Raw genomic sequence first — 22,095 nt, forward strand, 5'->3', positions numbered from 1 at the left:
TCATCATTATGGATGTAAATGCAACTGGGCGATAGTCATGGAGGCAGGTTACCACACTCTTCTTGGGCATCAATATGATTGAAGCCTGCTTAAAGCAGGTGAGTACCACATACTGCTGAAGTGAGATGTTAAAGATCTCAGTGAGCCCACCAGCCAGTTGGTTAGCCCAGGTCATTAATACATGGCCAGGTATCCCGTCTGGTTTGGATGCTCTCCCTGATTCACCATCCTGAAGGCAGCTGGCACTTCAGCTTCCGATACTGAGATTAAAGGATCATTGGGAGATTTGAGGGTTTGTGATGGTTCCCCCATGTTCTGATGGTCAAAGCGAGCACAAACAACATTGAGCTGATCTGGAACTGAAGGCCTGCTATCTCTCATGTCGCTTGATTCAACTTTGCAGGGGAAGATAGCATTCAAGTACTACCATAGCTGTGATTCTAGTTTGGGCTGAAATCACCATTTTGCCCATGAGATGGCTTTCTGGAGAACATACCTGTAGCCTCATCCTCCAGACCTGAACGCCTCTGATGTGGCCCTCAGCAAATTTCGGATCTCATGGTTCATCCAGGGCTTTTGATTGGGGAAGACTCTGAATGATTTAGTGGGGACACACTCATCTACAGCTGTTTTAATGAAGTCTGTTGAACCATGGTGTATTCATTCAGATCTCCAGATGAGTGCTTGAACATGGCCCAGTCCACTGACTCCGAGCAACCCTGTAATCATTCCTCTGCTTCTCGTGGTTTTCCTAATCTCTGGAGTCACTGTCTGTAGGCAGGTATAAGGGAGGGAATTCCAGAGCCTAGGGTCTCTTAAGATGCATTTGCCTGAGGTGAGCCATTGAATTTGGAGATAATCATGAGGCCAGAATTGGAGAGGTGCAAACGCTTTAGACAATTATGGAAATGCAAAAGATTACAGTGAAGAGAGAACCATGAGCTGGTTGACGAACATTCAAGGGACTGTTTAAAAATCTGCAGATGGAAAACTGAAATAACAAAGAGGAAATACTGGAAGTATTCAAAAAGTCAGTCTGCATCTGTGGAAAGAAAAACAGAGATAATATTTTAGGTTAATGAGCATTTCTGACCCGATTCTGATGAAAAGTAAATACTTACAGCATTCCCTGTTAGATGTGTCAGTAGACTTGCTGCAAGTTAGAAGAGTGGGGCTCTGAATGACTACGTAGTTTAGAAAGGAGTGCATTGGTGCAGCCAGGTCTAGCATTATCATTAGTTACACATGACAGATTCAGCTGCATTCCTATTATCCAAGTTCAGAGTCAGCAGATATTAAACTGGGTGAGACCGAGAGGCATTAATATGCAGATGACATGAAGGTTGGTGGTGTTGTAGACAGTTAGAAGTAGATTACAACAGGACATTGATAGGATGCAGAACTGGGCTGAGAAGTGACAGATGGAGTTCAACCCAGAAAAGTGTGAAGTCATTCACTTTGGAAGGGCAAATTTGAAAGCAGAGTACAAAGTTAATGGCAGGATTCGTAGCAGGGTGGAGGAATAGAGATATTTTGGGGTCCACATATATAGGTCCCTCAAAGTTGCAACACGTGTTGATGCGGTGTTTAAGAAGGTGTGCACGTCAAAGGATTGAGTTGAAGAGCTGCAAGGTAACTGTGCTGTCTTTACGACAGTTATTTAGTTTATAATATTTTCGCTTAGTAATTCATTCAATAGTATTTTCTAGTTAGAATTAGAAGTGTTTAAAGTATATTCATTGCATGTAAAATATATCGGCATGCGATGACGTCACATCCGGTTTCGCCGCGTCTTGTGGGAAAGTACCGGTTTGAAATTAGCGCGAGGGTGGGGGCTCACCTGAGCAGAAGTTGTTTTGCAGGCATGAGAAATCACAGTGAGAGCAACGCTGTAAGTTAATAGATAATCGATATATTGAACTAAGATGTTAATGCCGATCCTGTTAGAAGTAACGACGGTAGATAATGTTTATGCTTTCGTTAGTTAAAGAGTCGCGGATAGTTTGCATGGAAGTGTATTTAAAGTAGTCAATGGAGCAGGTAAACTCTCCCTGTATACTGCACCTTAGTGTAATGTAGTTATAGTCACCTTTGCAAGTATTTACACTTGAAATGTGATATTAAGGAAGGAACAAATACTGTATCAATCTTGTATTGTTTTATCAACAGTTTTCACCATATGTTAATGTGAAGAGTGAACAGTAAATGGTTAATCTTACTGCGATCTGGTTCTTATTAACTGTGGTTTATCTCGACATTAAATTCGGCGTTTCGTGACACGCGAAGGAGAACGTTATAGTGAAAAAGCGGCATTATCAGGTGTTTCAAGTGCTGCAATGTCAGCTCAATCCAGCATCAAGTCGACGCCGCCCAGCGACAAGGGCAGTAAACCGACATCAAGTAAGCCCACCCAGGCATTATCAGGTGTTCCAAGTGCTGCAATGTCAGCTCGATCCGGGATCAAGTCGATGGCGCCCAGCGACAAGGGCAGTAAACCAACATCAAGTAAGTCCACCCAGGCAAGAGCCAAGGCAGAAGCCGCCAAGGTGCGACTGCGTTACGCCAGACAAAAAGCAGTTTTGAAAATGAAACTGGCCATCAGAGAAGCCGAAATCCAGAAAGAACTGGCCATCAGAGAAGCCGAAATCCAGAAAGAAAAGGCTGCCAGAGAAGCCGAAATCCAGAAAGAAGCCGAAAAGGCTGCCAGAGAAGCCGAAAGGGCTGCCAAAGAAGCCGAAAGGGCCGCCAGAAAGGCAGAAGCCGCCAAGGTGCGACTGCGTTACGCCAGACAAGAAGCAGTTTTGAAAATGAAACTGGCCACCAGAGAAGCCGAAATCCAGAAAGAAAGGGCCTCCAGACAAAGAGAAGAGGCTGCCAGAGAAGCCGAAATCCAGAAAGAAAGGGCCTCCAGACAAAGAGAAGAGGCTGCCAGAGAAACCGAAATCCAGAAAGAAAGGGCCGCCAGACAAAGAGAAGAGGCTGCCAGAGAAGCCGAAATCCAGAAAGAAAGGGCCGCCAGAGAAGCCGAAAAGGCTGCCAGACAAAGAGAAGAAGCTGCCATGGCGGAAGCAGAGTACATAGAAGAAGCTGAAGGGTCGCGTGATCTGACCGAAGCAAGATCTACTTTAGAAAGGACCAGACTGGAACGCACAAGCGACTATGTACAATCTCAAATAGACAGGCAGGCTCGTCTCCCCTCTCCATACGTATTCGATAACTTCCCCAGCTACGAGGAACCTCAGAGAGTCACGATTGCATCACATCCATACGAGGAAGGAAATTTACCCTCACGGCTCCGTGATGAAGTCAAGAATGAAAGAACCGACAACGCTCCTTCACCCCCACAACAGGACGGCGGGGAGGGAGAGTTTCACTCCAGGACAACAATTGTCAGCTCGAACTGTACAGAAGTTTGCGGTCAAACTCAGTCAAGCCGTTCTTGTTCCAAGATCTGTCTCACTGAGGTGTACCCTAAAGAAGCACAACAAGACATTACCAAGCGTAAAGTAACCGACGAGACGCTAGGTCAGTCAGTCTTCGTTGAAACCGAGCACGGAAACAAACTTGCACAATCAGCTCAAGATACCATTTCTTTAAAACCCAAAGACACCAAGGTCTTCAGAGATGAAGCAAATAATGGGGTTGCCCCATTGCCTTTCAGAGAACCACGCCAGCGCTCACCAGATAACAAAGAGCAGGCAGTCAAACGGTTCACGTCCTTATGGAAAACCCAGAAAAGGAAACCTGAGATGCAGCAACGCACCCAATTGGCCCACGAGGTATTGTGCACCCTAATGGCAGAGGTCACAGCCATTATAAACGCACAATCATTCCTACCTGTGTCTTCTGACCCAGAAAACCCCTTTATACTTTTGCCATCAACGCTCCTTACGCAGAAGGCAGGAGCACCTCCTCCACCAGGAGACTTCTCAGACAAGGATTTGTACACAAAGCAATGGAGACAAGTCCAGGCTCTGGCAAATCAGTTCTGGCCTCGCTGGAGACAAAAATATCTACCTTTGTTGCAACAGAGAGAAAAGTGGACAGAACCCCGAAGGAATCTTCAAGTTGAAGACTTAGTCCTGCTCAGGGACAAGCAAATCGCCCGCAACAGCTGGCCAATGGCCAGAATCACTGCTACATTCCCTAGCGGGGATGGACATGTCAGGAAGATCGAATTGAAGACTACCGACCAAGGCGATGTGAAAATTTACCAAAGGCCAGTTACAGAAGTTATTCTACTTCTACCCAATGACTGATTAAGAGACTAAGTTTTGTACTCTGCTCATTGTGACCTTACGAAGGTCAAGCGGGGAGTGTGCTGTCTTTACGACAGTTATTTAGTTTATAATATTTTCGCTTAGTAATTCATTCAATAGTATTTTCTAGTTAGAATTAGAAGTGTTTAAAGTATATTCATTGCATGTAAAATATATCGGCAGGCGATGACGTCACATCCGGTTTCACCGCGTCTTGTGGGAAAATACCGGTTTGAAATTAGCGCGAGGGTGGGGGCTTACCACGAGGCTCACCTGAGCAGAAGTTGTTTTGCAGGCATGAGAAATCACAGTGAGAGCAACGCTGTAAGTTAATAGATAATCGATATATTGAACTAAGATGTTAATGCCGATCCTGTTAGAAGTAACGACGGTAGATAATGTTTATGCTTTCGTTAGTTAAAGAGTCGCGGATAGTTTGCATGGAAGTGTATTTAAAGTAGTCAATGGAGCAGGTAAACTCTCCCTGTATACTGCACCTTAGTGTAATGTAGTTATAGTCACCTTTGCAAGTATTTACACTTGAAATGTGATATTAAGGAAGGAACAAATACTGTATCAATCTTGTATTGTTTTATCAACAGTTTTCACCATATGTTAATGTGAAGAGTGAACAGTAAATGGTTAATCTTACTGCGATCTGGTTCTTATTAACTGTGGTTTATCTCGACGTTAAATTCGGCGTTTCGTGACACGCGAAGGAGAACGTTACAGTAACGTTGCAGCTCTATAAAACTCTTTAGATCACACTTGACGTATTGTATTCAGGTCTGGTCATGTCATTATAGGAATGAAGGATGTGGAAGCTTTAGAGAGGGTGCGGAGGAGATTTATCAGGATGCTGCCTGGATTAGAAAGCATGTTTTAAGGCTGACTGAGCTAGGGTGACGGATGAAAGGTGATAGAAGTGTATACGACCATAACAGGTATAGAGTGGACAGTCAGCACCTTTTACCCCAGAGTGGTAATGGCTAATACAAGAGGGCATAATTTAAAAGTAATTGTAAGAAGGTATGGGGGTGGATATCAGAGGTAAATTTCTCTCCTTTTTAAACTGAGCAGTAAATGCACTGTCAGGGATGATGACAAAGGCAGATACGTTCAGGACATTTAAGTAGCAACATGGATGAAAGAAACAATGGAGGGCTATGTGGAGGGAAGGTTTAGATAGGTATTGGTTTACGTCTAAAGGTCCATACAATATCATTGTCCAAAGGGCCTCATACTGTTTTATGTTCTAAGAACAGAGTTGGAAGTTGAACTCAGGGTTGACGGTGATACATTCTGGGGAAAGGTCTAATTCAACCACATTTAGCTGCCAAGGAAAGAAGCAGAATCCGTGATTAGTGAGCAGTGTAGTGGATGTTTATGAAGATAGCTAATTCAAATGAATTTCTGTTCCTCCAACATTGACAAGTAGCCCGAGAATGTTAGAAGCAGGAGTGCAGTGGAGATGTATTTGGCATTGTAATCTATTTCTTCAGATGATATTACAAGAAAATAATATGTAGCCACAAAATAAATGGATCAATAAATATCTGGAAGACATCAGAAATAAAATAAGACAAAGGAACAGAATTAGTCCATTTTGTCTTTGCTGATCCATTTCTCTCACAGCCCCAATCTCCTCCCTTCTCCCTGGAGAAGGGGTGCGAGAATGAAAAGGAAAGCAGATAATTATTTGGACAAATGGTTCCGCAGATGTTGAAAATCCAGAATAAAATACATAATATGCTGGAGAACTCTGCAGGGCTGGCAGAATCTATGGAGAGGAGTATATAGTTGCCCTTTTGGGTCAAGTCCTGATGAAGAATCTTGACCCAAAATGTTGACTGTTTATTCCTTTACATAGATGCTACCTGACCTGCCAAGTTCCTCAGCATTCTGTGAGTGTTGCTCCAGATAGCCACCTGGCAGTGACTGGTAGGGTAAGAATGGGACCATCTTGTGCGTGGTTCCACACCGATTAGTAATGGAGGATAGTATAGTTGATTGTCTCAAAAGGCTACAGTTCAAAGGCCATACAGTGGTTGTGTAGGGAAAGGGATAACAAGGGAAAGGCAGAGAGAGGGTGGGAGTAAGAATGGGGAGGCAGATGATGAAGCCAGTCTGGCTACACCTGAATGGAGAGGATTGTTAACCATATTGGCTAATGTCAGTGCAGGAAGGGGCATTGTGTGGCTTGCAGTTGGTGGGAGAAGGACTGAGAGAGAGCAGGAACTGGGTCCTGTGGACAAGAGAAGCTCAGAGAAAGCAAACTGAAGGAGAAAGGGCATTTCATCAGCTGCATCATGTGACTTAGGAGCCATCTGTCCAGTTGCTATGTTCAACACTTAGGCATCTCCACTGCTGAAACCTATAATGAATCAGCCTATACTTGGCTCCTCATTCCAGATCAACTTCAAATCTGCCCTCACCAGGATGTAACGGAAATTTACAAATGTATTAATATTAGTAAATAATGAACAATATTGCAATTCTATATCATTTAAACACAGCTGTTTTATTCAATTTTTCCTTCTACAAACAGCAATTTCTTTTGACAGATAAAATGTCACAGAGCTGGTGACCTCTCATTGACTACACAGCACAGGGTGTCTACATTCGTTTTGCCGGGATGGAAATAAAAGCAGAAATGTTGCTTCAGTAAGTACATCAAACTAGAATGTTCTGTGAGTCCGAGTCAATTATTTAGTCCTTGAATTCCAATTTTCGAAAACTTAATTGAACCCAGTTGTTGTCAATTAGTGCATTCATCTTGAAGGAATATTTAAATCTAATAGTAATGATAGAATTGTCAGCTCCCCTTTACAAAGATTATTCAGACAGCTGTTCTCAATACCTTTAGGCTCACAGAGACCTTCTGACCCTGTAATAAAGTGTGATACCACCATACAAACACTCAACACATTTATCAAGAATTCTCTCTCTCCATATTTTAACACATGCTCATCCTGTTAAAGTAGGAGTTAAAATAGGAGAGTGCAAAACTTCCAAATGAGAATTTAGTCTTCATGAGTTAACATCACACCAAGTGATCTGAGAAACTACATTGTACACAAATCACAGGAAACTGAGTACACATTCCAGGTGTCCATAAGACCAGAAGACATAGGGCCAAAATTAGGCCATTGAGTCCAAACATTTAAGAGGTAGTCTATGTTCGATGCATAATCAATGTTCTTCAATAATTTTCCTCCCCTATTCTCATGACAAATCTGCCTTTTCATGGAACATGGAATTGCAGTAACTATCAAGATATCCTGATGAAAGGGAACCCAGCAGTGACAAGGTTTTTAAATATGCAAGTTTTCCCATAGCATTCCCTGTCCTTCCCTGAAGGTCAACTCTCATATGCAATTTCTAACAGAAAGCACTGCATAATAATCAGGAATAGCGACCTTGACATACATTTCCATTCATTTTACACATATAATTACTCCCCGCCTATCAAAATCCAGGAGAAAAATGTTTCTATTTGTGCCAAAGTGCTTTGCCTTTGGTCATAAAAGCACGGGCAATAAAGTTCAAATGGAGTTTACCCTTTTGCCAAGTTCAAAATAGCTTATCTGAAAAGATCAGAGTCCACAAGGAGGCAGGATAACATGCTCACTGAATGAAAAAAAAAGTCTCCTTTAGTTGGGAACAGTACATCTAACACATTGAAGTATACCACATCTGGCATCAGGCCAAAAGAGTACACAATTAGCATAAGTGATCATGTCAAAATTGTCCTAAAAGTAATTCTGTCATAACCAGTGGTGTATTTGCAGGAAGTTGGATAGCAATAGATAGTAGTCAAATATGGCATTTTTATATGCATAGTGTACTAAAGTATTGACTGAAGTGTATTAAAGTCACACGATAGAAAACAATAAAACACAAGATAATCACCTCAGTGTTTACTTGGACATTAGACTTTGCACTGTTCAATTCATATGCAAAAGATTTTTTTTTGGAGACATTTTTCACATTAAAGGAAATATATAAATGTCAACCTTGTTTCATTTAACATGCTATTGCATATTTGGCAGAGTGGATCGTTTGATAATTATCACTAGAAACTTTGATATCTCAAGAGATTGCCAGAAGTACTGGAAGTGGCAATCTTCAGGTGTCAGCATCTCACTTGTTTGGGTTGCAAATTAACAACTGTATGTGGAATTTTGCAGAAATATTGGCTTCAGTGAATCACCGTCAGGAATACGTTTGGCCATTATTTTTGCCTGTAAGTGCTATTTCACATACTTTCATGTTTTCCAGTTGACAGTAGGGATACTATTTTAACCTGTGTAATTTGCTGTAATCAGATTGCTTTGGAGTGTATCCATGCAACACACTTGGTGTCCGCTTTATTAGATACATGATACTATACTTTCTGCTGCTGTAGCCCATCACTTCACAGTTCAACATGTTGACCGTCCAGAGATGCTCTTCTGCACACCACTGTTGAAATGAGTGGCTACCACCCTCCCGTCAGCTTGAACCAGTCTGGCCATTCTCCTCTGACCTCTCTCATTAACTAGATGTAATTGTCCACAGAATTGCTGCTACTAGATGTTTCTTCTTTGCTTTGTTTTTACACCATTCTCTGTAAACTCTAGGGACTGTTGTGTGTGAAAATCCCGGGAGATACTCAAACCACTCCATCTAGCACCAACAATCATTCCACAGTCCATATCACTTAGATCACATTTCTTTCCTATTCTGATGCTTAGTCTACACAACTGAACCTCTGGACCATGTCTACATGCTTTTATGCACTGAGTTGCTGCCACCTGATTGGCTGATTAGATAATTTGCATTAACGAGCAGGTGTACTGAGTACCTAATAAAGTGGCCACTAAATAGATAATCGGAGAGCAAAAAGCATTTATGAAAAATTATTATTGGTCTGTTAAAGAAATGATACTGTATCCAGAATGGAAATATGCAGAGAGATATTTATTGTACAAGCTGGAAATCTGAAAGAACAGAAATGTGAAAATGGTAAGCAGATCAGGCATCCGTGGAGAAAGAAACACCTTTCATCAGCCCCAGGGGGATGGTACAGATTGAACTGACTACGTAACAACAGAACCAGCAACAAGGCCATATGGAGGGTTATGCCCAGTTGCAAATCACAAGGGAGTTTAAACAACCTCTGAAATATTATGTTCTTTCTGTTACGAAGGATGAACAACTCTGATGGGCAGAAGGGTACAGAGTTGCCCATGTTTCCCCCTCCCCGGGAGAATCACAAACTGTTACTGTTACCACGCTGCTCATGAGAGAGATGAGAGAGAGACACAGATAAGAGGAAAATAAGTTGGAACATCAGCTGCTGATAAGAGAGAGGAGAGGAGCCATTGATTTACTGTTATGTCTTTTGGAGAGGGCTGTTTACTTGGTACCATTCTGTTCATTAAAATTCCTCAGTGGACAGCCGGAGTGGGCTGGTTTGATGGACTAAGCCATTCAAAACTGATTGACACCTGAGACCCCGTGAGTAGGGATAAAAGTGAGGTCTGGGGAGACACACCAAGAGACGCACTAGTGAGCACTGCTTAAGTGTTGGAACCCACGAGAAAGTGGGAGACATCAGAGACCGAATGAAGGATCGGTCAATTTTAACTCACAGTGTTTATAGCGAGGCCAGTGGGGGCTTGTGTGTGTGTCCACCCTTGCCTGGGTGATGAGTCCACCATAGAAGAACGGTCTAGCTAAAGGACAGAGAGGTCATACCTGAATGGCCACAACAACACATCGACGGATCAGGATCGTAAAGGAAGGTTTGAATTACTGTAGCTGTCACTGTTTGCTCGCCCCCTCTCTCTCTCTCTCTCTCCCTCCAATGGTTACAACAAAAGAATGAACAACTACCTCAGCCTACATGAACTGAACTGAACTTTATACTTTCCCATGATAATTCATTATCCCCAGACAACGATAGAGCTTGTTTATTATTGATTATTATTACACCCACACTTTTAGGTTTAGTATTGCAAACGTGTATTATCTGTATATTTGCATTGTTGATATTGATTTGTATATTTTACTAATAAACACTGTTTTGAAAATAGTACCAGACTCCAATGGATACTTCTATCTTTGCTGGTAAGACACACAGTTACGGGGTACGTAACATTTCAAAGAGCAAACATAAAAGAGGCAATAGCATAATAAAATGGAGACACATGACGAAGTAAGCCAAAGTCAGCTCGGTTTCCTTAAGGGGAAATCTTGCCTGACAAACCTGTTGGAATTCTTCGAGGAAATAGCAGGCAGGATAGACACAGGAGAATTAGTGATGTTGTGTACTTGGATTTTCAGAAGGCCTTTGACAAGATGCCGTACATGAGGCTGTTGAACAAGCTAAGAGTCCGTGATATTACAGGAAAGATACTCGCATGGATAGAAGATTAGCAGGAGGCAGAGAGTGGGAATAAAGGGGTCCTTTTTTGGTTGTCTTATTGTAATTAGTGGTGTTCTGCAAGGATCAGTTTTGGGACCATTTCTTTTTCACGTAATATGTCAAAGATTTGAATGATGGCTTTGTGACCGAGCTTGTGGAAGACACACAGATAGATGGAGAGGCAGGTAGTGTTGACTAAGTAGGGAGAGTGCAGAAGGACTTGGGCAGATTGGAGGACCGGGCAAGGAAGTGGCAATGGAATGTAGGGAAGTGCATGGTCATGTACTTCAGTGAAAGGAATAAAGGTGTAAACTATATTCTAAATGGGGAGAAAATTCATAATCAAAGATGCAAAGGGTCTTTGTGCAGGATTCCGTAAAGTTTAACTTGCACATTGAGTCAGTAGTAAGGAAGGCAAATGCAATCTTAACATTCATTTTTAAGAGGACTAGAATATAAAATCAAGGATGTAATGCTGAGGCTTTATAAGGCACTGGTCAGGCTGCTCCTGGAGTTTTTGGGCCCTTATCTATGAAAGGATATGCCGGCATTGGAGAGGGTCCAGAGGAGGTTCACAAGAACTATTCTGGGAATGAAAGAGTTAACATATGTGGAGCATTTGATGGCTCTGGGCCTGTACTCACTGGAATTTAGAAGAAGAGGGGATCTCATTGAAACCTATTGAATATTGAAAGGCCTGGACGGAGTGGACATGAAGAGGGTGTTTCCTATAGATGGGGAGTTTAGGGCCAGAGGACACAGCCTCAATAGAAGGATACCCCCTTACACCAGAGATGTAGGATGTTCTTTAGCCCGAGGGTGGTGAATCTGTCGACTTCATTGCCACAGACAGATGTGAAGGGCAACTTATTGGGTGTATTTAAAGCAGAGGTTGATAGTTCGTTAGTAAGGATGTGAGAAGTTACGGGAGAAGGCAGGAGAATGGGGTTGAGAGATAATACATCAGGCATGATTGAATGGTAGAGCAGACACGATGGGCCAAATGGCCTAATTCTACTCCCATGTCTTATGGTCTAAGGACAGGAAAAATCAAAAATTAAAGAATGCAAAGAACTTATGCAAATTTAATCAGTGCATCAAAAATATATTACACAAAGCATTAAACACAATGATATTTCAGCAGATCAGCAGTCCTAGTGTCCATTGTACAACATGATAAAGCTGCGGGCTGACAGCAAGAAGCAGGCGACAGCAGTTACAGCCCGAAAGGAATGCCATTAAAGTCTCAATTCACAGCAGGGAGCGAATACAGGTTCAGATTAAACACTGCCACAATTCATCACTGCACCCTGCCTGCTGGATCTCTTAACTGTTCTTTCTAAACAGGTGATTAACCCATTAGTTGATACAATTCCATTAAATATACTGTTTTATAATCTTTTAGAGGGTTAAAAATGAACAACACTTTGGAACAATATACAAAATTTATATATTTGAGATTGAACTACTTTGGTATTTGTAAAGGTAGATTGCGACATCCAACATGCACCATATAAAATAGTCTTTGTTATTTGAACTAATGTCCCTCTCTAGGACACAAGAACATCAAACTGATGGGAAAAGTAAACCTGAGAATAAACAAAAGTATTTTGGTGCATTCACCAAGTTACGGGTGGATTCAGTTCCTGTGACCTGATTGTAACCAGGACAGTCTGCAGGTCGGGCCACATTCCCATGTGGCAAAATCTGCCTCACAACAACCAAATCCATCCTCCTGGAGTCATCCTAACACACGCCTATGTATAGGCAATACACAAGTTGGGCTTATGTAGCCTGGGGAGAATTTGTAGCAATTTTTACATAAGTATCCAAAGTATTTTGTAGCTCATTACTAGGCACACAGTTCAGATGGTCTAAAGTCTGGTCTAAAAAGTGCCGTGATGTGAATGGGGGAGGGAGATCAAAGCTTGGCCTCTTATGGCTGAAAGATAGCTCCCATTGGCAATGGATCCAAATCACAAACAGAATTGCAAAAAGAGGAGAAATTGTGGTAAGTTCAACTTTATTGAGGTGCGAGCCAGGGTTGGCCAAGTGACTGAGGGAAGGCCTTTTGTCTGGGGATAGTGCCACACTAAGGCTGAGCAGAGGTTTAATCAAGGATTAAAAATGATGATCTTTGGTGCACAGAGTGAAAGATCCCAAGGGCAAAAAAAAAATGCAAAGATCTGACTATGCAACACAGAGACTGCCAGGTTTGATATCGAGTAAATCAAAAAGAGCAGGGATGTAGTGCAGGGCAGTAAACCCGGGGTGAAAAGTTAGTTGAATTATGGAGCAAGCACAAGTGGCTAAAAAGGCCTTTTCCTGCTATTTCCCTCCCCCATTCATTACTTTCAAGGTGCTTCCAGGGAACAGGAAATCAAATCAACAGGTTGACTATTGATGGTCCTGCAATCACAAGATGGGTGGAGTGGGGCAGGGTAATAGAGTTAGGAGGACGCCCGTCACAAAGCTCCAGTGACGGGTTCAAATACTAACACCGGATGCTGTCTGTGTGCAGTCTGCATTTTCTTCCCGGGACAGTGTGTACGCCTTCCAGATTCTTCCCACCTTCCCAAATCCTTGCAGGCTAGGAGGTTTTGATTGGCTACCGTAAGATGCCCCCAATATAGGTGGGTGATAACACTGATGAGACTATGCTGATAATAGGTCACAGGGAAAGTTAGTAGGGGAACAGGATTTGTGATATACACTCAATGGGCAAATACCTCGTCCTCCTCCCCAAGGGAAGAGGGAAGTGTGGAAACTGTGGGACGGCTCACACCATACCCAGGGAACCAGTCACAGGCCCTGATATACAGGGGAGGTTTTTACAAAGGAGTTTTTTGCTTCCCCATTACCTTCAGAGAGGCCGGAAAGCTCATCACTATTTTCATAACTGGTTCCAGTCTGCATCTTGTCACGCTGCTGCAGAACTCCACGGTGATCGACTGATGTGGCCACGGGGCTGCTGTAGGCATTTTCTGCTGTGATCGAACCCTCTGAGAACTCCCAAGGGATCTTTTGCCTTCGTAGATTGAAATCAAAATCCCATCCGGTCCAGCCGTAAAATGCAAGGGTGCTGAGGAAACCCTGCATTGGATTCAGGATACTCTGCAAAGGAACACAGCATCAGGCCTGAATATAGACACTGGACACTGGGATCTTGGAAACTAGGTTACACAATTTATTTGAAAAAAAATCAAAAATAGACGCAGGAAACTTCCAACTACAATAAAGATAACACTTCTTTTGCTGTATTGATTAGTAAACATGTAAAAGATCTCATACCTTCTTCACAAAAAGGAGAAAGTAGTTCCAATAATTAGCAATTAGTTCAGAGGAGGTGACTAATAAATTGGAGAGAGTGCCAAAGAGGTTTCTCAGGATACTGCCAAGAGAAAGAGAAGTTCGACTAAACTGGGATTGTTTTCCCTGCAGCATCTGAGCTCGAGAGATGACCTGATAGAGTTGTAAGAGACATGGACAGGATAGAGTCATAGACATGACAGCACAGAAACAGGCCCTTTGGCCCATTTAGTCTGTGCCAGACCATTAATCTGCCTAGTCCTATCAATCTACATCTGGACCATAGTCCTCCATCTCCCCCTCCCATCCAAGAATGTAACCATATAACAATTACAGCATGGAAACAGGCCATCTCGGCCCTTCTAGTCCATGCCGAACGCTTACTCTCACCTAGTCCCACCGACCTGCACTCAGCCCATAACCCTCCATTCCTCTCCTGTCCATATACCTATCCAATTTTTTTTTAAAAAAATGACGATATTGAACCTGCCTCTACCACTTCTACTGGAAGCTCGTTCCCCAACGAGCCAAATTTCTCTTAAATGTTGGGATCAAACCTGCATCCACCACTTAAGCTGGCAGCTCGATACAGAAAATCATTTTCCTCGGGTGGAAATATCCAATATTAAAAGGTGAGAGGAGGAAATTTAAATGAGATTTACAAGAACAAAAATTAAAGAAAAACAGCAGATGCTGGAAATCTGAAATAAAAATGAAATACTCTGCAAGTTAGGCAGCATCTGTGGGAGGAGAATTGAGTATTGTGAACAGATGAACAGTTTTGGGCCCCCCATCTTAGAAAAGATATGCTGACATTGGAGAGGGTCCAGAGGAGGTTGAGGAGGTTCAGAACAATGATTCCAGGAATGAAAGGGTTATCATACGAGGAACGTTAGATGGATCTGGGTCTGTACTCTCTGTAATTCAGAAGGATGAGTGGGAATCTCATTGAAACCTTTTGGATGTTGAAAGGCCTAGACAGAGTAGATGTGGAAAGGATGTTTCCCAAGGCGGGAGAGTCTAAGACAAGAGGGCACGGCCTCAGGATAGAGGGGCGTCCTTTCAAAGCAGAAATGCAGAGAAATTCCTTTAGCCAAAGGGTGGTGAATTTGAAGAATTTGTTGCCGCATGCAGCTGTGGAGGTCAGATCGTTGGGTGTATTTAAGGCAGAGATTGATAGGTTCTTGACTGGACATGGCATCAAAGGTTACGGGGAGAAGTCCAGGAACTGGGGTTGAGGAGGAGATAGAAAAAAGGATCAGCCATGATTGAAAGGTGGAGCAGACTAGATGGGCCAGATGGCCTAATTCTGCTCCTATGCCTTATGGTCTTATGCAGAAGCAGACTTAACATTTAACATCAAAGATCCTTAGAAAGGGTGCAGGAGAAATTTACAAGGATGTTGCCTGGTTTGGGGAGCATACCTTATGAGAATAGGTTGAGTGAACTCGGCCTTTTCTCCTTGGAGCGGTGGAGGATGAGAAGTGACCTGTTAAAGGTGTATAAGATGATGAGAGGCATTGATCATGTGGATAGTCAGAGGCTTTTTTCCCCAGGGCTGAAATGGATAACACGACAGGGTACAGTGTTAAACTGGTTGGAAGTGGGTACTGAGGAGATGTAAGGGATTTTTTTTTTTGCAGGGCATGTTAAGTGCTTGGAATGGGCTGCCAGCAACGGTGATGGAGGCAGATACGATAGGGTCTTTTAAGTGACTCCTGGATAGGTACATGGAGCTTAGAAAACTAGAGAATTATGGGTAACCCCAGGTAATTTCTAAGGTAAGGACATGTTCAGCACAGCTTTGTGGGCCAAAGGGCCTGTATTGTGCAGTAGGTTTTCTATGTTTCTATGTCTTTGACTTGTACATTTCTCTTCCAGCAGATATAGCCAGTATAATCTGCAGCATTTTCTGTTTTTGTTGCACACTTGTTTGTACACTGAAACATGCTCGTGTTCCAAACTAACATCCATCTAGGACGCCAGCAATGAGTTGACCAAAATCCAGTCTGACACAACACTAGAGTGGTTCACATCGTGAACCAAAAGCTGAGATGGATCCTGTGCTATTCCCGATTGGACCTCACTATCTCCACTGCAGAGCGTTCAGGGACGGGCATCAGCTCTCAGAGGCACACTCACCATAGCAGCCACACAACAGTAGCAGCGCACACTTCGGCTGCACCAGAGACAGCAAGCTCCGACAATCACTCAGAGAAACATGCAAATCCTTGTTAGAGCCATTCCAGGAAGAACGTCCTGTGAATTGGGGATCCAGGAGATGTGACAGATTCCCCACAAGGAGAGGCAGATAGGAGAAAGTCACGATTATCTCCACCTAGAGTGGGAAAGCACACAGCAGAGCAGGGCTGAAGGAAATGTCACAACCATTCCGCCAGAAACACCAAGCTAATCCACACATCATCGCCCACAGCAGCAGTGTGGAGATCCTCGACGGAGTACATATCAATCAGAGCACTTTAAGTGAGGCGCTCATCATCGGGAAGTACAGAGACGTTGAAGCAGATACTAATGTACCTGCAGAGGGATTTGTTCATTCATGGGTGAGGCTTACTGCAGGTGAGAGGATCATGTGGGTCACCTGGTCTGTTATAATTGCTGTATGATATCTGTGCCAAGGATTGTTGAGGTTGATGGAGCTCTGCTACCTCCTTCCAGGACTGAGACCAAACTCTGCACCATAAACACCTGTCCTCACCATTGCTCCTCCAGGACTGAGACCAAACTCTGCACCATAAACACCTGTCCTCACCATTGCTACTCCAGGACTGAGACCAAACTCTGCACCATAAACACCTGTCCTCACCATTGCTCCTCCAGGACTGAGACCAAACTCTGCACCATAAACACCTGTCCTCACCATTGCTCCTCCAGGACTGAGACCAAACTCTGCACCATAAACACCTGTCCTCACCATTGCTCCTCCAGGACTGAGACCAAACTCTGCACCATAAACACCTGTCCTCACCATTGCTCCTCCAGGACTGAGACCAAACTCTGCACCATAAACACCTGTCCTCACCATTGCTCCTCCAGGACTGTCATTCTAACACAACTCCCTTTTTCCTTCTTCCATAACTTGCTGCTACCCATATCTCATCTGCACCGCATTCACCAAGGAGCAGTGCTCACTGATCTGTAGTGGTCACTGGGCAAGCACTAGGCACTACCACGTTTCCCAACACTCATCCTCATTTTCATTTCCTCCATGGCTTCACCTTCCTTCTCCACGCGCCATCTCTCAGACGTAGGGGAGTACAACACGGGAACGTTTGGGCCACGAACCCAGTGTTCAATCTGAAGTCCAGAAGCTGAGGAAGTCAAAAGGCCCAACGTCTGCAGTCCACCCATCGACTGGAGGCTGGAGGCCTGTCCGGGTGGGTGAGAGGAACGGGGCTTGTGTTCCTGTTGATGGTTTGATGAGGTTGCTGCTCACGTTGCTTTGTGAACACGGTGGGCACACTATGTTGGGAATGGAATACGTGGCCACACTCACGGGCTGCTCCCAGCACATCTCTAGGTTGTGTTGGTTGTTCAAACTTCAGAATAAAATTTATTATCGGAGTACATGCATGTCACCACATACAGCCCCGAGATCCTTTCTCCTGGGGGAACACTCAGCAAATCTATAGAACAGTAACTGTAAACAGGATCAATGAAGTAGATCCTGTGGAAGGAGAGGTGCTGGCATGCTTTCTTCAGAATAATATTTATATAATGGGTCCAGGACTGGACCTCTGAGAGAGTGACACCCAGAAATTTAAAGTTTTTGATGCTGTCCAGCTCTGATCCTCCTGTGGCGGCCCGCACACGTAGGCCTTGAACCGCCATCGGGAGCCGCTGGCAGACACGCGGTAGTGCATTTGGAACGACTCGCTCGGGGCGGACCTTCCGGGGACAGTCTGATGTCACGTCCATCCTGCGGGTCACAGGGGCCAAAGGGAGGGGAGATGTAAGCGAGCGATTTTGAATCAGTAAAGTCATTCTGAGTGCAGCTCTCTCTGCCTCCATGTGTTTCTTTAGTAGCGAGTTGCGCGTGACTACATTGGTGACCTCGACGTTCCAGACGGCATCTGGAGACGGTGACTCAGCGACCAGCCATGAGTTCAAGCAACTCGCACAGCGCAGTCTCTCTGAAGCTCCCGACTTTCTGGGCCACTCAGCCCCATGTTTGGTTCGAGCAGGCTGAGGCCCAGTTCAAAGTCAGAGACATTACAGCCGACGCTACATGGTACTACTACGTGGTCAGCACGCTCGACCAGGAGACGGCAGGCCGGATCATCGACTTCCTTCGCCAGCCACCAGTGGAGGACAGGTACACAGGCGCTCCTGATCCGTACCTTCGGACTCTCCCGCCATGAACAGTCCGCACGTCTCCTACACATGGACGGCCTGGGTGACTGCACGCCATCCAAGCTCATGAATGATATGCTGGTGCTCATGGACGGCCATAAGCCATGCCTTCTAGTCGAACAGTTGTTCCTCAAACAAATGCCAGAGGACATTCGCCTCCTCCTCACGAGTGAGGATTTCAGCGACCCACGCAGGGTCGCGGCTAACGCAGACGTCCTATGGCAGAGCAAGCAATGTGGAGCAGCCTCCACTGGCCTAGCCCCAAAGCCCAGGCCCCACAACCGAAGCCATCAAGACCCACGGGGGAAAAAGACGAAAGTTCGGAGAAATGGTGTTTCTAACACCAAAGATGGGGCTCAGGCGCGTGCCGCTGCTGTCCACCATGTGCTTTTCCGGGAAACGCCGGGGCCAGCCGTCACTAATGACTACGACGGTTGGCCACCGAGACAGCCTCCTGTACCTCTGGGACCAACACTCCAGGCGGCACTTCCTGGTAGACACCAGGGCTGAAGTCAGCGTACTCCCCCCTTGAACATGGGCACTCGTAACGCGGTCCCAGGCCACGAACTCACTGCTGCAAATGGCACCAGTACTCGGACGTGCAGCCTGTGAACTATCACTCTGCATTTTGGGTCCAGCCGATTCAATTGGATTTTCACGTTGGCAGCAGTGTCACAGCCACTACTAGGGGCAACTTCCTATGAGCCAACTGCCTCCTGGTTGACTTGAAAGGCCAGCGTTTGGTCCATGCCAAAATGTTTCAGACTTTCCAGCTCGGAGAAGCCAAGCTACCGGCCCTCCACCTGGATTCCGTGACCCTCTCGGGTAACGAATTCGCCAGGGTGTTGGTGGAATTCCCCTTCACAGTCACCCCGCAGTTCTCCACGGCCGACCCCAAGCACGGCGTGCAGCGTCACATCCCCACGCAAGGACCGCCGCCGCTGCACGCCCGAGCTCGCAGGCTCCCACCAGACAAGCTCCGCCTCGCCAAGGAGGAGTTCCGTAAGATGGAAGAGATGGGAATCGTATGCCGCTCAGACAGTCCGTGGGCATCCCCGCTGCACGTGGTGCCCAAGTCCGCAGGAGGATGGAGGCCCTGCGGAGACTACAGAAGGCTCAACGATGCCACAACCGCCGACAGATACCCGGTATCCCACATCCAGGACTTCACGGCGAACCTGCACGGAGCGACCATTATCTCGAAAATCGACCTGGTCAGGGATACCATCAGATCCCAGTGCACCCCGACGAAGTGCCCAAGACAGCCCTCATCACCCCGTTCGGCTTGTCTGAATTCCTGAGGATGCCTTTCGGTCTCAAGAATGCAGCCCAAACTTTCCAAAGGCTCATGGATTCGGTGGGACACGGCCTGGATTTCATTTTCACTTACTTGGACAATATCCTGGTGGCCAGCAGTTTGCACCAAGAGCGTGTGGCACATTTGCACCAGCTCTGCCAACGCCTGAGCGACCATGGACTGGAAATCAATCCAGCGATTTGCCAGTTCGGGCTGACGGTGATCGACTTCTTGGGCCACAGAGTCAACCGACATGGCGCAGTTCCCCTACCGGACAAGGTCCAGGCCATCCGCCAGTTCCCCAAGCCCAGCACGGTACAGGGCCTGCAGGAGTTCATAGGGATGGTCAACTTTTATCATCAGTCCGTGCTGGTGGCAGCGCGCATCATGAGACCCTTATTCAGCCTGATGGCTGGCAAGGCCAAAGAAGTGGCATGGGACGCGGAGTCCATGGAGGTGTTCGAACAGGCCATGGAGGCGCTGGTGAAGGCGGCCCTCCTAGTGGACCCGAGAGTCGATGTACCCACGGCCCTCACAGTCGATGCTTCCGACACGGCAGTCGGTGGAGTCCTGGAGCAGCTCGTCGAGGACCAGTGGCGACCACTCACTTTCTTCAGCCGGCACCTATGGCCACCAGAGGTGAAGTACAGCGCCTTCGACAGAGAGTTGCTAGCGCTCTACCTGGCTGTCCGGCGCTTCCTCGAGGGAAGGGAGTTCACCGTGTATACGGACCACAACCCCCTCACCTTTGCACTGGCCAAGGTATCGGACCCATGGTCGGCTCGGCAGCAGAGGCATCTGTCCTTTATTTCAGAATCCACCACATCACAGGGAAGAACTGTCTCACCCCTGTCTCACCCCTGTCTCCACTCAGTAGGCATATCGTCCTCAGGAATAGACTATGCAGCACTGGCGGAAGCACAGCGGTCGGACACCGAGATCCTGGCTTACCGCACCGTCGTTTTGAGGCTCCAGTTGGAGGACGTCTCCTTCGGCCTGGCAGCGGATCAATTCCTGTGCGACGTGTCTACCGGCAAACCCCGACCTGTGGTACCAGCGGCATGGAGGCGCCGGGTATTCGACACGCTGCACGACCTGGCCCACCCGTCCATCCATCAAGCTGGTAGCGGACAGATTCGTCTGGCACGGTTTATGCAAACAGGTCGGACACTGAGCCAGGACCTGCGTACACTGCCAGACCGCCAAAGTCTAGCGGCACGTGAAGGCTCCCTTCTAGCAGTTCCGGCCGACGCACAGGAGGTTCCAATACATCCATGTGGACATCGTCGGCCCCCTGCCAGTCTCCCGGGGCGCCGGGTATATCTTTACTGTGGTAGACAGGTTCACCAGATGGTCAGAAGCTGTACCGCTCGCAGACACGTCCACTGAGTCCTGCGCCAGGACACTCATTGCAAACTGGATTGCCAGGTTCGGCCTCCCAACGGACATCACCTCCGACAGAGGGGCGCAGTTCACGTCTGGTTTGTGGACAGCACTGGCACAGCTCCTGGGCACCGAGCTGCATCACACCACAGCGTACCATCCCCAGTTCCACGGTTTGGTAGAGCGATTCCACCGGCATCTCAAGTCGGCCCTGATGGCACGCCTCAGGGGCCCCAACTGGACAGATGAGCTTCCCTGGGTCTTACTGGGCATCCGCACAGCCCCCAAGGAGGACCTGGACGCCTCCTCGGCGGACTTAGTCTATGGTGCCCCCCAACGGTTCCAGGTGAGTTCGTACCAGAGGCTCGAGGTTCGGAAGAAAATCCAACAGTGGTGCTGACGAGGCTGCGGGACAAGGTAGGGACCCTGGTACTGGTTCCGACCTCCAGGGATGGTCCCACGCCTCTGAGGTTGTGAGTATGTTTTTTACTTGCAGGGGCATGCACAGGTCAGCTCTACAGTGGCCGTACGAGGGACCCCCAAGGTGATCTGGGACAACGGAACCACGTGTGTGGTGGAGGTGGGTGGCCGGGAAGAGACTTTTACAGTGGACCGCCTCAAACCGGCGTACTTGGACATTGTGAGGGAACCCACACCGCACCGGCAAGGCCGGCCACACAGACTGGGGGCTCCATACCCCCGATGGACATTTCTGGGGGGTGGGGCAGGGTGTGGCAGCCCGCACACGCGGGACTCAAACCGCCATCGGGAACCGCGGGCAGACACACTTTAGCGCGTTTGGAACTACCTGCTTGGGGCGGACCTTCCGGGGACAGTCTGACGTCACATCCGCCCCGGGGGTCACAGGGGCCCATGGGAGGGGAGATGTAAGCGAGCGATTTTGAATCAGTAAAGTCATTCTGAGTTCAGCTCTCTCTGCCTCTGTGTGTTTCTTTAGTAGCGCGTTGCGTGCGACTACACTCCAATGATTACTGACTCATGGACCCCTGCTTTCCCTCTCCTGAAGTCTACAATCAAGTCTACATTGAGTGAGAGATTGT

At 46.4% G+C, this 22,095-nt stretch overlaps 2 protein-coding genes across 4 annotated transcripts in view; one reads left to right on the forward strand and one right to left on the reverse strand.

Annotated features, from left to right (window-relative positions):
* The first annotated feature begins 1,316 nt into the window (after positions 1–1,316).
* Positions 1,317–9,479, forward strand: LOC132390732 (plectin-like). 3 transcript variants are annotated; one of them, XR_009510994.1, is made up of 4 exons: positions 1,317–1,632; positions 2,170–4,583; positions 6,824–6,923; positions 9,451–9,479. XR_009510994.1 is itself a non-coding variant. In XM_059963281.1 (2 exons), the coding sequence occupies exon 2, from the start codon at positions 2,337–2,339 to the stop codon at positions 4,257–4,259; it is 1,923 nt and encodes a 640-aa protein (XP_059819264.1). In that variant the 5' UTR covers positions 1,317–1,632; positions 2,170–2,336; the 3' UTR covers positions 4,260–4,984. The 3 variants fall into 3 exon arrangements, 1 of the variants encoding a protein (XP_059819264.1); XR_009510995.1 differs by lacking the exon at positions 1,317–1,632 and having other exon boundaries at positions 1,896–4,583; XM_059963281.1 differs by lacking the exons at positions 6,824–6,923; positions 9,451–9,479 and having other exon boundaries at positions 2,170–4,984.
* Positions 9,480–13,473: 3,994 nt separating this feature from the next.
* gpr143 (G protein-coupled receptor 143) overlaps positions 13,474–22,095 on the reverse strand; it is a 56,880-nt gene continuing 48,258 nt past the window's right edge. Inside the window, exon 8 of the mRNA XM_059963255.1 lies at positions 13,474–13,785. Coding sequence (XP_059819238.1) covers positions 13,474–13,785 — 312 coding nt within the window. The remainder of the gene's footprint in view (positions 13,786–22,095) is intronic.

The sequence above is a fragment of the Hypanus sabinus genome, chromosome 3 (genome assembly GCF_030144855.1).
Source record: "Hypanus sabinus isolate sHypSab1 chromosome 3, sHypSab1.hap1, whole genome shotgun sequence".
NCBI lineage: Eukaryota > Metazoa > Chordata > Chondrichthyes > Myliobatiformes > Dasyatidae > Hypanus > Hypanus sabinus.

Coding starts and splice junctions, on each gene's coding strand:
- LOC132390732 (XM_059963281.1), top strand. CDS start 2,337: ATGTCAGCTCAATCCAGCATCAAGTCGACGCCGCCCAGCGACAAGGGC.